Source organism: Neodiprion pinetum, chromosome 3 (assembly GCF_021155775.2).
Source record: "Neodiprion pinetum isolate iyNeoPine1 chromosome 3, iyNeoPine1.2, whole genome shotgun sequence".
Classification (NCBI taxonomy): domain Eukaryota; kingdom Metazoa; phylum Arthropoda; class Insecta; order Hymenoptera; family Diprionidae; genus Neodiprion; species Neodiprion pinetum.
Window position 1 is genome coordinate 14999620 of NC_060234.1, and position 18345 is coordinate 15017964.

General features: G+C 40.5%; 1 protein-coding gene across 3 annotated transcripts in view; it reads left to right on the forward strand.

The window, feature by feature from the left end:
• Positions 1-18345, forward strand: part of Nmdar2 (NMDA receptor 2) — a 1937843-nt gene that overhangs the window by 1525100 nt on the left and 394398 nt on the right. For 2 of the 3 annotated variants that reach the window (XM_046618083.2, XM_069134407.1), the window contains one exon: positions 7975-8091. The exons of the other annotated variant lie outside the window; for it this stretch is intronic. In XM_046618083.2, the coding sequence (XP_046474039.1) occupies positions 7975-8091 (117 nt within the window). The remainder of the gene's footprint in view (positions 1-7974; positions 8092-18345) is intronic. 3 annotated transcript variants of the gene reach the window in all.

Sequence of the window (18345 nt, forward strand, 5' to 3'; positions counted from 1 at the left end):
TGCGTCCGTACTGTCATTTTCGCATTGTGCTATCGCACAGCCACGTCGTCAGTTTGGCCGTCTCGTCTGCCAGGCTTTTCGCCCTTTGCTGGCCAGTCAGCTCTAGGGGGACGTCGGTAATCGGGGCCGGTGCTGCCGCCAGTTCCGCCGAAAACTTCGGTACGTCGAGTTTGTCTACGATCCACCGCGAAGGGTGCTGGATCCTCGCCCGTGCCGTCCTTGTCTCTTTTGCCACTTTGGGAGCGATGTACTGATGATCGCTGGCCGTGTAACCCTCGAACACCTGCCGCCGCCCTACCCGTGGAAGAATTCTGTCCGTCGTCATCGTTACGTCCGGGATGGAGTCTCCGAATCCCGGCCGTCTGTACGTTGGTACGTCTCCTGTATTTGCCACTACTAGATCTAGCCTTGCGGCCATCTCCAGCAGCAGCCGTCCACGTCTGTTCGTTTCCGTCATGCCCCACTCGACCATCCTCGGGTTGAGGTCCCCCACGACCACGAGGTCCCCGGGTAGGTCCCTGAGTCCGTCCTCGAGGAGCGCAACGTTCGCCAGGAACTCCGCCGTGGCACAGTTTGGGGTCAGGTCGACGCTGACGTAAGTGACAGCGCCCACCCTAGCCCAGACGTAGTAGTCCCCGACGCCACGAGCGGTTATCCGGGCTCGGGCAGCGCCCGTCACCTAGATAGCTGATGTCTTGGTCTCGCTCGTGATCCAATCCTGCGATTGTCGCATCCTGTACGGCTTGCATAGGATCAGAATGTCGGCGTCGTGTTCGTCTGCTATCTGTGGTAGTAGCATGTCTGCTGTCCTACTGCGGTTCAGGTTACTTCGAACTATCCTGTCCGTCTTCCGGCCCGCCTCCCGCACTTCTCCAGCGCACGACGGTACACCGCGCACCTCCCGAAGCCCGCGAGATGCGACGCATCGCCGTGGCCCGCCTCGGCGCACAGTAGGCAGGCCGGTCTGTTCTTACAGTCCGTGGCGTAGTGTCCCGTCTCGCCACATTTCCTGCAGCACTTCGTCCGGTCTGTGCTTGTGCATTTTGCCTTCGTGTGCCCGTATTCCAGGCACTTGTGGCATTTTGTCACCGTCAGTCGTGGTCGGACGCGGCACCCCACCCATCTAATCCCGACTTGTCCCCGGCCGAGCAGCGCTCTGACTTCCTGCGACTCTAGGTCGCATACGGCCATAAACTGCTCGGCCCGATTCCGACCGAAGATGTGGACCCCAAAGTCCGCGTCTCATCCCGTTCCTCGTCGCAGTACCTGTATCACGTCGTTTCTGGTCGTGACACAGTCAAGGTCCACGATCTCCAGCTGTACTCTGGAGGTCCCGGCGCTGACGCAGCCTGCGTCTCCGACTGCGTCCTACAGGACGCGTCGGAGGCCGTCTCGTCCGTTGGCGTCTGTCTTCATCTTCGTCGTCGCTTCAACGTGACTCTTCGCAGGGTCGACCGTTGTCCGTATCCTCCTGACGATATCGGAGTACGTTGTGTCGTTGTCGGGTGCGACGAGCACAGCCGTTCCCCAATGTTTGGGAGCCGCTCTGCGCCCCACAGCCCCGGCCGTCGTGTCTGTTGTCGCGTCCGTCCACGTCTTCCGTTCCTTTTTTTTTTCCTCGTCGTCACGGTCTGCCAGTCAGCGGCCGGTTCCGCAACCATTGCCCTCTTTTGAGAGGATTCCGGAGTAGTTCCAGTCACCTCCCGTTTTCGTTTAGTCCCCGGAGTGTTTTGTGTCAGTTGTTCCGTCTCTACGTTCGTTTCCGTCGTCTCGTTGTCCGTCTTGTGTTCGGTCGCGGCTGCTTTGGCGCGCCTGTTCAGCGCAACGTCGGCAGCCTCGAGGGTAGTCTTTATGCCCTGTTTTATAGACATATTCATGTTTATTTTGGATGGCCGCTGCCTCGGCCATCCTTTTCACTGTCCTGTGAATCAGTAACAATACGTCCGTTAGGTCCATATCGTCCGTGATTCGTGTCTCCGTGCCGATCGTGGACACAGCGGAAGCGCAACTCGCTCCACTGTTCGTGCTCGACACGCTGTCCGTCCTATCTCGTCGTAGTTGTCCCAGTGTTGTCCTGTCCGCTGTTCCAGTTTTCGTGTCCGCTGTCTTCGTTGCAGTCTTCGTCGCCAGGTCTTTGCACAATTTGCGGCCCTTAGAATCCATGCCGCTGCCATGGGCCGCTGGGGCTTTCACCCGGTCGGAACCCAGGGTGGATTTTCTCTGTGCTGGGGCTACCACCTGAGGTATATTGTTGTTACCCTTGTGCATCTCCATAAAAGTTTCTGAATGCTCAGAGCCTTTCGGGGGCGCGACTTCCCGTACCGTGCCGGAACATAGCACGGCCCCTGAGGTCACCTCGGGGGCCTTTCATCGGGCCTGTGCCGACTTCCGTCCCCTCCGACTTACCAGGAAACCCCGGGATCGTCACTTCCCGATCGAACCGGGTTTTCACGCCAAATCCGCCTCCTGAGGCCGCCTCGGGGGCCATCAATTGGTCCTGTGTTAACTTTAGTCCCCTTCCACTTACTCGATGTACGCAGCGTCGTCGCGTCTCGAGCGAGGGATTTAACCCCCCCGCCACTTGCAGTCATCATCATCGTCGTCATCGTCGTTTAACATACTTTAATAACTGTAATACGCTTTTATTGAAGTGATATAAATAATCCGAATAATTACATATATATGTTTGTTTCTCATATCATTTTGGAAGATGCGTTCATTTACCCTCTTTTTCCATTCGATAAAATCATAATTATCCTTCGTAAGGAGTATACTCCAGTCGTGCGTCAGAGCTGACACACACCCTTTTTTATTTCTATATTTAAAAACTTTGTAACACTGGCTCTGATATTTTTTCCATCCGTTCATTCGCATCATGTGTCACGGAACTGAAGGTTTGTTCACAGAATGAGTTGTTCAATGAGAGCCTAGTTTTCCGTATAATCCAACCCTTGTCCTTCGATTTTTGCCAATATCAGCTAACTTCTATAGGTGTCGGATCTAGGCTTCTTCAGTGAACTTTCATGAAAGCGGCAACAGCACACTTGCATCCACCTGTCAGACAAGACACTGAATTCATGGTGCTTTACACATGTTTTATGCCAAAACGTATTACTTTGAACATACCGTCTACTGCCACACACTTGGGACATTCTACAATTTTTTTTAATTCATTAACTACGTCGACTCTCGATGTCCAACGTACGAATTGCTTCGAACTTTGTTCTCTAGACTGATTTTTGTTCTACGGTATATGCTGAGCTAAGCGACGCACATGGATGTACCTCGTCGATGCTTCACTTTCTTTTGCAGACCTAATTACATAAACAGTGTGTTACGTCCGGGACATTGCTTCGGCGTACTTTTTTCAAAATCTATATGACCCTCAACATGTGGAAGTAATTCCCACAATTAGCTTTCAATACCGTAACGGTTATGGCCATAAACAACATTAAAATATCGTATTGCCTGAACCGGCGAGTTCCACCCCTCCTGGAAAACGTCACGTAGAGACCAACAATGATCCCGAGTACAAGGTTCAACTTTCTTCTATTTAACTGGTACAAAGAACGGAGATAAGGGACTGCTGAATTAGCATCAGTAGCGCTCAGTTTGGAAATATCCCTCTTTTCAAGTTAAAACTATAACCAATAATTAGGATAAACCACTACCTTTGGAAACACCAAATTGAAATAGATTACTTATTAGAATGTATGAATGAATGTGTAAACATTGTATGTAAATATCTCTTGTTCATATTTTTAATGTGTCACTGACGAGATTGAGAATCGTCGGAACACCGTCGAAGAGCATGAAGTAATGCTGACCATGTGGATTTGGGCGCCAGGAGGTCGCCCTCGCACCTCATTGGCTAATTACCGTTGTAACTTATTACAACTGCAGCTCCTTGGACCCTCGGGCCCAAGAAGCCGCGTCTTTCGTCTATCAAGTCGCGAGGTGCGTGGACGTCAACCCGTATTAGACCTTCTTGAGCAATAGTAGCGTTCGGAAAATCTCATTTGTGACCGGCCCTAAGTCTCGCGCTAATTCGTCAAATTAGAGCATGCAGTTATTCTGTTAGCTGCAAAAGACTCACTATCTTCTACGTTTCCACCTTTTCTGTGCTTTACTAAATCTCATCATTTCGAGAATAGATATTTTTATGCCATTCCATTTTCCGTAATTAAATTGAGTTCGGCCCTGATTCAACCGAATCAGGTAATTTTAAGTGCTAATAATAATAACTACATTGGCGTTTGTAATAAATAATGTTTGGAATCATCTTTAACATATATCAGAATCAGCAAATTGACACTTTCAACCATAGTTTCGATAGTAAGGTATTATTCTAAATCCACAAAGACTAAGTGACCGACGTTCAACATCGTTCGATTCATCAACTCTTCCGAACTTGAGGTGAGGCCCTGGTCCAGAATTCTACTGACGCAGACCGACACGATCCGCCGGCTCTCAATCTCGTCAACCGATTTACCTAAAGATAAGTCAATCCGAGTTTTAATCTTCGAAATTGAACGAATTCTTGTTTTACCTTTATAATCAGGATTTACTTCAGTAATATTCATTTAAAAGCAAGTCTAGAATTGGTGGCTAGCTTCACTACCCCCAATTAAATCATACTTACTATTTCCAAGATTTAACCAACAAGCATTAACAACAGGATATATAATTGATTTAAGATAATCTAAAAAGAGAGATACAATATCGAATAATCACGACCAGTTAGTTATAACCATCGTTCAGAGTAGATGTTCCTGGTACCAAATAATAATATCCTTTAAAATAGAATAACAGATAATTTGCCAAAACCCGCAAACGGTCAAATTTAGTGATTCTGCAGCTTCTCTGCATTTGAATATAAATTCGTCTGTCGGCGTGGACCGTTATATAAACTCAAACGCTTTATAAATTGTTACTTTCGGCTTTTATGTCATTATCACCATTCATTGTTATCAGACATTTCAATGACCAAATCATACAGAATATACTTCATCTTTTACCAGTTAAATCATATTAAACCATTTATTTTGAACGACCTTTTTCCCATTTTCATTATTATAAAATTTCCTCAACAATTGAAACAAACCTTACAGACCTGTGCAGGACTATAGCAACACGACCCTACAAATTACCGGCTTATCGGAAGGTAGGTCTTTTCTTAGTTTTAATATTTATTCATTGTCGTTACGTGGGAGCTTGATTATTCAATTAATCATTAACTACCACCACTCAGTACACTCTCACCCCTACGTAACAAGTATATCTGTTAGGTTATATATGTGGAAAATGTAGATGCTCGTTGATATATAAATAAATAAATAATTTCTGTTCTCTCTCCTCGGTATAAGGAAGGACATAGAAAACACAATAAATGAAGTAGATTGCGATTTATGTTCATTTTGAGGTTGTAATGCACTTTCGAAAACCACGTGAAGGACGTTTTTGGAATTTGAATGAATTTTTACTAATAAGATATACTGAAATATATGAATGATAAAGCATTACTTAACTGTTTGCTGTCGCTTTGTACGTTTTGGCTACGGCAAAATTTTTTTTTCGTTTTTTTTTATCGAAAAACATTGCCGTCATACCCACATCAATTTTTGAGACATTGTTGATGGTGTAGCAGCCGAGGTTGCCTTTCGAAAACCAATGTCGATAATTATACAAAACACTACTTATACAAAGAAATTTTCCGACGTGTTGTGAATATGTTTATTACTACATGCGCCTGGACTACACACTACACATCATAATCACTTTCTGGCCTTTAATCATGTTCCATGATATAATGCTGTCGCTTTTGTAAAATCACAAATTACATTCAAGCGACAAGCGTGATATTATGATTGTGATCTTTGTTTAATAACAATGCGCTCATTTTTATTATACTTCCATGTAAACACGTGTGAAGTGTGAATCCATTTGGTACGTTCGGCCGATTCGGCCATATAGAGATGACGTCGCACAAGTAGCCCCACTTTACTCGTGATAACGATTATTGTCATCGCATTTAGCACTGATTCTATATCTATATACACCAAAAAGTGTTTGGACTAAAGACGACGAAAATTCTTAATCGAACTGACGATTTCTACAATGTTAGAAATATTAGAATTGATATATTTCGTCTTTATGTGCATCGATCGTATTGATGTGGGGCCTAATTAAAGGCTCTGAAAACATCGGCCCACAAAAAAAAGTGGTCTGTATATTTGAACAGACCCACCTACTTTCATGTACTCTGACGCGCTGAATCTGAATCCGAGGTCCGTTTGGTCCGTACACCCTCAAAATGTTGAGAAAAGTAAAAAAAAACCCGTAAAAAATGGAAAAAACTGCAGTTCTGCTGATAAAAAAAATTTCTAAATATAAATCATATCAGTTTTACATGTGATTCGATCCGCTGAATATAAATCTGAAGTTTGTTTTGCTTGTAGGCCCTTAAAAATATAAATAAATTGTAAAAACTCCCTAAACATTTCTATGAATTGTATGTACAGTAATAAAAATAATGGATTAAACATGATTACATTTATTCCTCACGTATTGTGATGCACCAAGTCCAAATAAAAAATCTGTTAATCTGAATCAGTCAAAAATTTACCAAAAATCGTTCAAACCTAATGTTTGCACCCGGGTACCCGGATGCCTACCTCGTCACATTTTTACGTGTAATTATTTGAATTTTTTTTTTCGATCTAAGCCTCTGGATCTAGCAAGTTCAACTCTTCACGAAGAGATTCCTACAGCCTTATTTGGAAAAAAATAATTCTTTGCAATGAAAAAATGAACTTAAATTACGGTTAGTGCCAGGGGACACCCAGGGTACCCGGGTACCCAGTAGTGAAAACTTTGATATATTCATCTGTAAATCAATGTTAATGTTAATAAATGTTCCCTTCTGAGCAAATGTGTCACTGCTGGGCCTTTGTCAACTTGGAAAGGGGGGGACGCTATCTAACTACAACTTCCACAAACATTTGGAACATCTACTGCTCGATAAAGTCAATAAATGGCTGTGGAGCGCTCGAAATCTCCTCCACTGATCTCTCTTTGAGGAAACTATACGCTAGTTTTAAACGTATGTATAGCTTAATCACTTTTTGATCATGTTTACATAATAAAGTAAATCAATTTATAATGATTCTGTTCCCATCTGAACTCAAACAGTAATTAAACTAAATTAAACGGGTACCCCGTGTGCGCATCAACGTAGAAGAAGTTGGGTGCGCACATCTAGCCGAACAATAAAGTTGAATCATCTTGCGCACGCACAGACGCGTGAGGGTCATTGAGCCTGCTAACTTTCATAATTTCGCCTCGGTACAGTACTGTACTGTATCGTACTGTACTACTCAAAGAAGTTGCTTTGTTTGAAAGATATTACATGAATGTTTATCACCAGTTAATTTTTTGTGTATCAATACGAATGATTTTATTTTGATCGCTGTCACAAGCGGTATAGGCGAAACTTTTCAAACTTGAAATATTTATAAACCTTGACTACGTAAAATTCTACGAATGAAACTCACTTCGTTTAATTTACTATGGAACCTCGATTATCCGGTGTGATTCATGTTGGATCCAGATTAACCGGGCCTGCTACGAAATATTCGTCAATTGATTATCTGCATATGTAGTTTACAGTGTTATAATGACGGTCTCATGGTTCTAAATGATTCTTTTTAATTCACATGTCACTGTTATGGATACATGTTACAATAATTATTAACGGTTTTTCGAATCCAAGAAACTATGGAGTCCTGTTCGGAACATCCATGGAATTTATTTCTCCGAGTCGCTCACTGTCTTGTTCTCCCCGGCTAATCGAGGTTATACTGTATTTGAAGCTCATCTTAATTCACAAAACATTCAGCGTGGTGTCTTTTGTGAGTAGAAGTCGATTAAATGAAGCGCCATAGTGGATAACAGATTGCTATCGGGTTCTTTAAGGAGCAAACCGACAAAGCTCAGCTGGTGGAGAGGATGCCTTCCGACAGCGGACTATTCTACACACGACTCACTATTTGCAATGGCAGCCGCCCGTTCGCTACCGCCGTACTTCAATCCGTAAGTTGCTACCTTGAAAAGTCTATGACAGAGATATTCAGGGAAGAGATCATTGCTTTACACAAAATGAGATTGTAACACAGAAAATAAATTAAAAAAGGCGTTGAATTGGAATTGGTTTCTCAAGATGTATGCATAACCTTGAAATTTGAAAAAAAATCTATACTTAGTTTATTTCATTATCTTGTTGCCTGCGGTCTTATCTTTCATTTGAAATAAAGATTTGAAGAAAATTCCAAACATTGACCAAATTGTGACAATTTTAGTAGAGCAGGTCAGAACATCCCGGGGCGTTCTGCCTTCCACGCTTCACGGTGTATTTTGCCTCCTCTGTATCTTACCTTAGAGCAATACCCATTTGTCTGAGCAAGTATTTTGAACAAATGAATTTTTCGAATATAATTTTGTTCTCCTAGGTATTCTCGGAGGTAGATTTTTGCAGCTGCTTATCTCAATAAAGTAAAGCCGATGTTTGTCGGCATTATTTAGGTGTTTGCAGTCAGTGCTACTGTACAGATCGATATGCAGGTCATAAAGACGTGTTGTTTTTTTTTTGTCAATTCAGAGTCGATCAACAAAATTTAGGTTTCGATATGAAATTTATTTTTTTATTGAGAATTGAAAATTAATATATGAGACCTCAAGAAGATTAAAAAAAAAATCATTTTGGAAACGAAAAGTCAATATTTGAAGTTGTAATTTTGAATTTTGTAAATGTCTTGATAAATACGCAATATATAAAAAAATCACAAGACACTTTCTCCACGGTAAATTGAATTTCTTAAAAAAAGATCTTGTCAGACTTTTTGTAATATATGTTATATTTTGGGCGATTTTTAGGAAAAAGTGAAACAAAAAAACCAAAATTCAATCGCACCAGTTCTTACGTATAATATACGTGGCTAATATTTTGACAGGTTATTTTTTAGGTCCCAAACAGGCATTTTATCGGGTAGCGTTAAGAAGAATACAACATTTTTTGTTGTTTTTTTTTAAACGCTCCTATAAAGACGCTACGAAATGGCTCAAGCCAACGTATTCCTGCCGCAAGAGTTCAAAGGATTTTCTTGGATATCCTGGCCACGATGAAAAAAATTAGGTGACGTTGACCGAATCTTTGAACATCGGCGAGAATAATGAAAACACAAGATCTCGGATAAGAAAATAGATGCGTCATTCGGCTATCGCATCGTGAACTTACTTTTCCGCTATCATTGAGATTATAAAATGTTAGCTGAGCAACTGAAATGAAAAGTTAACAAAAGTGAATATTGCTGGGCTAGGTTTTCAAATACTGTTTTTGATGACAAGTGTAAGCCCACAATAGTCGTGGTAAACCTCAAAATCGTCGAAGCTCAGCAAGCTTACTGTTTGAACCGTCAAATAACTTGTGTTTTTCGATTACTCGGAATTGGTTTGAGTGAAATTTGGAATTTTTTCTCACTAATGGAACTGCCGAATCTTGTTTTTAAACACTTCGATGACGGCATCCTGGAAAACAATAACCAAGCCACGAAAGCTGTTTGCAAATTTTCAATGGAAAATGCAGTAACAGAAGAAAAAAAAAATAAATAAAGAACACGGTAGTTTAGTAGGTCTCACCATCTCTGGCAACAGAACTTGGCAAAAACGTGGTTTTTATTCGCTCTATGGTGTAGCGTCCCTCAGTAGGCATAATACTTCTCAAGTATTAGATTTCGTGGCAAGATGTTCGCAAGGAAATTGCAAGGAACCAAGGAAAAGACAGAATCGACAACGACTCATGAAGACGATTGTCAAGCAAATCATAAAATATATGCTGAGAAGATGGAGGTGGACGAAATAAGAGATACGTTAGTAAGGTTAAAATGATTCCATGGTATGAAATGCACTAGCTATATTGCGAATAGGGACAACAAAACCTTTAAAAGTCTAGCCGATTCACAGCCGTATGAACATACAGTGATAACGAAGAAGGATTCTATTGGGCACGTTCAAAAACGGATGGGTACACGATTGCGTAACGTAATCAACAAAATAAAGGCATCGATGAAAGACAGAAGGTGACTTGACACTATATCGACGAACTTACTGTCTATTATTCACTTGCGATTAGACTGTGTTCACATCCAGTTGTAAAAATAGAAGAAACTACTTGTTCAACATGTTTTCATCAAATTTCTATCGATGAGGAATTACATCATCATTATTACCCTATATATTATCTTATTACATTACACAGTACAGAGTCCAGGTGCTCGCGGTAGGGGGCAAGTATGGATGGCTTACTAAATCGGTACAAGCAGAAAGACCCTCCATTACACCTATTTATGAGGATCTCTCTCGAGATCACACGCATTGCAGCGCTGTGTAGGCGGTTTCGCACAAAATAAAAACGAACGTCTGAACTCGACTATTCGGAGCATTGCGCTATAAACTGTAACGCCAGATTTTCCTGTTCGCAAACCTACTGCACTCCACAATAACTTGGTAACCAACAATCAAAGCTGCAGAAAAAACCTTTTAAAAAATATCACGACATTTTGTTGGGCGAGTTCGAAAACAAGATACAAAATGAATTTTACAATGGCACCATCACTGGTACCATCTCTTGGTGGATAGAGTGGTTACAACATACCACTCTATCGTACTGACCGCAGTCGGTCATGTCAATTTCTGTTGCAGTCGGCAATTTTTCGACCCTCTCTTCTCTGAGATCCTATGTTTTCACACACCCAAAGAATAGACTTGCACACTGCTCACGACTGTTTTCTACAGAAATTACATCACTCTTATTCACAGTACTGTTACTACTGTTTTCACAGTGTCTCAACTGTTCGATACATAATATAGTCGAACCTGGATAAGCGAGAGTTCAAGGGACTGCGATTTCTTTTTCGCTTATGGAGGTTTCTCGCTAATCCAAGTGTCTAGCTTACAGAGGTACAGGAGAGGTCTCACTTATAAAGGTTTATAAAAAATACAGCAAATATGTAGTGATAAACATGTGTCTACTGTATAGGTATTATTTATTAGAATATTATTTTGATATAAAAACATATAAACCAACATGAAAATTTACTTGAAAAATCCGTTAATATCTTTTGCTTTTCTGTTTTTACATTTTGAGTATGTTTTTCCGGCCCATAAATTTTATCAAATATGATTTTATTAACAACCGCCGAATATCCAAAATCTTGTGGAGCGTCTCCAATGCATTTGAAGCTTCTTGCTTTTTTGGTATTTTCTCTTCTCTATCCAAAATCTCTGATTGATCGGATTCATCTTCACTGTCATTTCCGTCAGTTCACGTGCTCACACAATTTTGAACAATATCGTCATCCGTGTATTTTTCGGCGGTAGTCACGTCGTTATCAATCTGTACGAAGTCTTCAAAAGTTAGCGTCAACACATTAACAGTCGATTCGCGAGACACAAGCCTGGCCCATTCGTCGCTACTAGTTCAAACTTCAATTTCATCTTCCTCTGGCAGAAAGTCTTGCTTAGCTAGACTGATACGAAACCCAGCTCTCTTGAAGCAGTTTTCAACAGTAACGTCACTCACTGTATACCATGCTCTTCTTGCAAACCTCATGGCTAAAAGTACGTCAATCTCAGGGCTAATGTTTTCTTCCAGACATGTAAGAGTATGATTAACGACGTCTCTGCGATAGAAGCGGTTGAATATATGTATGATACCTTGATCTAAAGCTTGAAGTTCACTGATGGTATTGGCAGGAAAAAATGTAACTTTAATGTTTTCAAGTGTTGGTGATTCCATATAGGCACTACAGTTGTCAATGAAAAGCACGATTTTTTTCGCTTTATTTTCATTTGCTTGTTATCGTCACGTGTGGAGCGGTCTCGCACGCGACTCCTTAAGCCTTTACGAGAAGCGTAGAGGTTTATATTTATTTTTTTGGTGGATTAGCCGGTGATCGTCCTATACAGGGCGATCCTGGGAATTGGGTAGGAGGATTTATTATCAATATTATTAGAAAATTTTGGCGGAATGCGAAGCTTTAATGAAATTTCGTGTGAAGATAGCAAATAAAAATATTGGACGAGGAAGCAAGCGTTACAGAAATATTGTTATTCTAAATTGTACAAACTCATACGATGACTCACTCTTCGGCGGTTTATTCCAACCTCGCTCACGCTCGTACAAATCCGAACAATGGCTCACATATACGATGGCGCACTCGTAACACACTCACAATTGAAACTACACGCTCTATGAGTTCGTGGCACGAATTGCAATAACTTAATATCTAGCTTCGAAGACTGATATCGCGATGCGAGATGCTTAGGCGACCGCGTATAGAATTGGAGGACATTCCCTCTATTCGTCGGTGATGCGAAAGACTGATGGACTCTTCACGCGATAGCTTCTGAAGGAGCCTGATTTCCGAGGATGTTGACTTTATTCTATCTCTAACGGAAGTGACTTCGCTCGCTCGTACGGCACCCCTTGGAGCGTGAGACAGCGAGCAAGGTTTCCGTCAACGTTGCAAATTTGAAACAAAGGTTCGCCTCGCGAAGATCATCCTCAAGGCGCGTGGTCTCGCGCTCGCCTCATCCCGGTGTTTAATTACATCCGGGATCCGGCGAGCGCGGGAACGCTGACGTTGCAATGGTCGAGTGCGCCGCTGCGCTTTTATCGTGCCACGAACAGAAATATAAGGGAGTCAAAATTTAATAATTGTATGAGAATGTTATTCCTTAAAAATACATGAGAATACAAATCAAAAGGATTTGTACTTCCATGCATTTCCCCCAACGTAATTCCGAGAAATAAAGATTATGCTTCCTCGTCAATTTATAATAATTTAGAAGTAAAAATTAATGGAGTAATGATATAGTATATTTATAAATATGTATGCAGACGGTGTACGTGACATTGACTTCATTCAACTAATCCTTAAACAATTCTTTAGGTATCCAAGCTTTTGTATTATTCGCAATATCAACGAGTAGAGTTTACCTTTAAAACATCAAGGTCGCTTAGATGTCCCAATGATTAGAAGAGGGAGTTTGTCTGTACCGGTCATGTTTACACATTAAAGAATTGAACGTTCCTTACGTTGTTTTCCTGCGTGGCATTTTTCGTCTTTGAATATGAATGTTTCATCCGGTAGACACTTGAAGAACAAAGTAGTTTCATCGGCGATGTTAATATCGTCTGGATCCGTATCCTTCTGAATGACTTGGCAAATCTTCAGTCCATTGGTTACATATTCCCTGATCCACAGATTGACTTGCTCCGGTTGCTTTTTTGAAAGATATATCATGACGTTTTTTAAACCCCCTACTCAGCCATTACAAGCTGAAAAGCTCTGGATTCCCAATTTTGCAGGAAAGTCTTTAGACTTTCGTTTCAACAGCGGTCCATCTATGAAATGTTTTTGTCTAAGGTTTGTTTCATCCATTCTAACAGATACTTTTCAACGTCAGGAAACTCCGAAATCCGGCTCCTCTCACAAGGAAACTGCCAGAGGTGTCCCCCACCCCGATTTTGACCAGTTGAGGATATGTTAGTTTTCATCGAAATCTGAGCGATACGTGTTTTTTTTTTTCGGCGGAAAAATGGTTTGAAGGAGTGAAATCAGCCCCCAAAGTTGGGCATTGTCAATGGTTCTTTCATAGTTTCGCATACAATCAGTTTGAATAAAACTAATTGGAGAATAATTCCTATGACGAATAATGAAATATGCATTTGAGCCGGTTATGACGGCGTTAAATGGTCGAAAATGATGAGGTTTAAAAATTTTTTAAATTTTATAACTGAAAAACTGTTGTTCGGATTTTAATGAAATTGATTGCATTTGAAACAGCAGAAGAAAGTGGGGGATACGTGTTCACGACCACCTCGTGAAAACCAATAAACGCGCAAACTCATGCGCCCAAACGTCAATCACTTTCCAGTCGCGCGCCACACAAGCATCAACCACTTTCCAGTCACGAGCCGCAACAACTGTCACCGACTTTCCAGTTGCACGCCGCAGCGGACAGCACCCACTACGTCACGCGCGCCGCTAAGGCTACCCACGCAGCCACGCGCGTCCCGCAATCGGCTTGCCAAGTTTCCCGCTGTCAAATTGGAGTCGCGGTTGGGATATGAGACCAACGATCTCACCCATAGTCAGAACAACTTCGGTCTCAGCGATTTTTGAAATACAGACTGCATTCATGGTTTACCACCACGCAACACCTTCAGTACGCTTCATCTACTCAACAGCACGCAGTCTTTTGGATTACCACACCTATCAGTCGCCCCTTCTCTTCACTGCAGCCTCCACCTCGGTACCAGAGAACAACTTCAGCCCCTTCCATCACTTGGAAACTAAGACCTTCACTTGTATACAAGACGTCCCTAAATTAGGGGACACGAACCAGCCAGCGTGATACCTGACTGAAACGCAACCGAGAATTTCTTTACCGGAAGCTCGTCCGACGCATAGTTTTTGAATTATAAGCAATATCGCTGGGCCAATCACAGTGCACCATTTCATCTGGATTTGCCGCCACGGAAATTGCTGTTTCGTTCGTCAGGGTGAATGATTATTGTTCGTTTACGAATTGAATATCGGCACCCCCCCTCTCTCCCTGTTGTACCCCTTCTCGGGCGCTGACCTCGGTATTGTTGCCGCGGCACACGCTGCCGGCCGCACATCCACGGACGCACACTCGTGTGTGTGAACATAAGCGAATCCCCAGCTACACAATACTACGAAACACACATCTACGAGTGTAAATAAAAATAAATCTCCGAATAAATCAGCGGATGTAAGGGTTAATGTTATAAAACACTTCCAATCATCGATGTATGCATGAAATTAGAGACTTTAGATGAGTAATATGCCGTTAGGGTTCATAATTACTTATTCAATCAATCTGGCTTGAGATCTTCAGAATTATGCTTTCCGAACATTTTTTCTGTCTTTGGAACATAATTTTTACACTAGTTTTAAATTCATCATTGACATCCGATTTTTTAATAATGCGAGGGAGAAATAACTCGCAGAATTGACGTGTCAATAAGTTTGTAAATCAATTACGATTCACCTGAGTAGATACAAAATAACTGAATAAATGAGAATTCACTGAATCACTAAAAATGGTAACTGAAATCATAAGAATTATTTGAGATATAACTGAATGAGGAAGAGTTGTAATAAGTCAAGTTACTTTGAATTACTTTAGATTCGTGCCAAAATTTTATGTTCAGAGAGAAAAATAATTAAATTGAAGTAAAAAAGTAATTTTAAATTGAGAAGAAGAAAATTCCGAAATACCTGAATTTAAATGAAGCCGTTTGAATTTGATAAATCTATCTGAATTTGAGGAAAAATAATTATTATTATTTGGAATAGAAAAATGGAGTCGAATTACATGAATGAATTTAATTGATTCAACTGAAAAAAATATGGTGTCATTTAAATTACAAGTTATTTCCTCGTCGATTCACTGCGGGTCTGGAGTGAAAAGTAACGTTGAAATTGTTGAGATCAATGCTAGTGATGGCCGCTTATCTGATAATGATCGATGTATCGATTAATCGATTTCAACAAAAGAATCGGACACGGCTCGGTTGAATTGGTAAAAATTAATCGATTTAGTAAATATCTGCGTGTAGTCTTGATATCAGAATAGATATTTTGATAGTTCATAGTCTTATTCAAAATATTTTTAGGTTTGATAAACTTTGAGTAATTGATCCTTAAATCACATACATCGATACTGTATGGCATCGTTCGTGTGAGTAAACAAGCAGCTTAAGGCTGACCGTGAGCCAGCCCTCGAACTTCCCGTTTTCAGACTGCAAATTCAAGGTTCATGGAACAAATAAATATTAATATCGAATTTCATTTTCCAACTACAAATTCAGAGTCGTGGTTGACGATTCAAAAGCTCTTGCACATCATATTACATAAAAAAATATTACGATTTTTTTTATTTTGAACCACTAATAATAAATCAACCATTACCACTTAGCAATTTCTACCAAAATCCGAATATTTCAAGATTTTGTTTTACCATGTGAGTTCGCCATTTTGAATTTTTCAAATCTGACCCCAGATTCGTGATCATCGACCCCAAAATTCTCATGGTACCAATTTTCATTCAAATCCGTGAATTCATTCTCAGGATGTAAATTTTTTTTTTTCTCAGAATATTGGTTATTTGAATAATTCAAAAAGTACCAATCCGATCATAGCTAAAATCTTATCAGCTCCAAGTTTCAGAAAGCCGCGTCGATTGAGACGAAAATCATCGAAATCCAGTCGCTTGTTCTTGAGATATCGTCGGACAAAAAAATTGATCACAGACATACGTACATACTAGGACACACTAGGGTGGTCGTTAAGTGGCTTTTTTGGAATTTCAATGTTCAATGGTCGTAGACAGGCTCCAAATCTAGACTAAACATTTCTCTAATTATTTCAGATATTTATTGTGACTACCCATCACGCCTGCATGCTCCTGATTGTTTTTTTAATCACAAAACCGGGACTTCTACGATTCCCGGGATCTCGCCGATTCACAGCGGTTTTTGATGAGAAATTTCCTCAGGATTACGGAAAAAAAATTACAAAAATCCCACCTGTTCACAAAGTTATTAAGAATCGATTTTAATACGAAAAAAATTAGGTCAATTCGATTTTTCCAATCAAAAAATCGTCAATCCGGACTCTGAATTTGTAGTTGGAAATTGAAATTATATATTCATATTTATTTGTTCCATGAAGCTTAAATTTGCAGTGTGAAAACGGGAAGTTCGAGGGCTGGCTCACGGTCAGCCGTAAGCCGCTTGTTTACTCACACGGACGATGCAATACAGTATAGATGTATGTGATTCGAATATCAATTACTCAAAATTTATCAAACTTAAAAATATTTTGGATAAGACTATGAATTATCATAAGATCTTTTCTGATATTAAGACTACACGCAGATATTTACTAAATCGATTAATTTTTACCAATTCAACCGAGCCGTGTCCGATTCTTTTGTTGAAATCGATTAATCGATACATCGATCATTCTCAGATAAGCGGCCATCACTAGCATTGATCTCAACAATTTCAACGTTACTTTCCACTCCAGACCCGCAGTGAATCGACGAGGAAATAACTTGTAATTTAAATGACACCATATTTTTTTCAGTTGAATCAATTGAATTCATTCATGTAATTCGACTTCATTTTTCTATTCCAAATAATGATAATCATTTTTTCACAAATCAGATGAATTTATTGAATTCAAACTGCTTCATTTAAATTCAGATATTTCGGAATTTTCTTCTGCTTAATTTAAAATTACTTTTTTATTTGAATTTAATTACTTTTCTCTCAAAAAATAAAATTTTGTCACGAATCTAAATTAATTCACAGTAACTTGACTCAATACAACTCTTCCTAATTCAGTTTCATCTCAAATAATTATCATGATTTCAGTTATCATTTTTAGTGATTCAGTGAATTCTCATTTATTCAGTTTTTTTGTTTCAACTCAGGTGAATCGTAATTGATTTACAAACCTATTGACACGTCAATTCAGCGAGTTATTTTTCCCTCGCATTATTGAAAATCGGATGTCAATGACGAATTTAAAACTAGTGTAAAAATCATGTTCCAAAGACAGAAAAAATGTTCGGAAAGCATAATTCTGAAGATCTCAAGCCAAATTGTATGTATGTAATATTTATTGTTCCCCTTGGGGTTACAAAGACTTCCATTTTCCTCTCCCTTCACCATATGTTTACATGTTTTCTTAACCTATTCTTATCCTATTTTTACTTCCTACCTTATCCTTACTCATTTTCTAATTGCCTGTGACCTGTGCCGTTGCCTTGCCATTCCCTTACTTTCCCTCTCATCCTTTTCTTATTCTTCATCCTTATCTTTACTTAACCTTATCCTATTTTACCTTATCCTATTTCCTATTCGTCCTTATCCTAATCGACTTCCAATTTTCATTCATCTCTTACTCTTTCATTCGCCTGTACATTCCTGATCCTTTCCAGTTCTCTCATCCAGACTTCTCCCACTCCCTCCTTACCTAACATCTCCCTCACCACCTCCTGCCAGCTTTCCCTCCTTCTATCATAGCTTACGCACCTTTCCAATACGTGCTCCCATGTTTCCCCCTTCCCCCCGCACACCCTACACCTTCTCTTTCCCTCTTCTTCCCAGTACCTTGCCTCCTTCATCTCGCTTCCTAAACTAAATCTTGCCACCCTTGTCCACCTGCTTTCCCCCCATCCCTTTCCTAG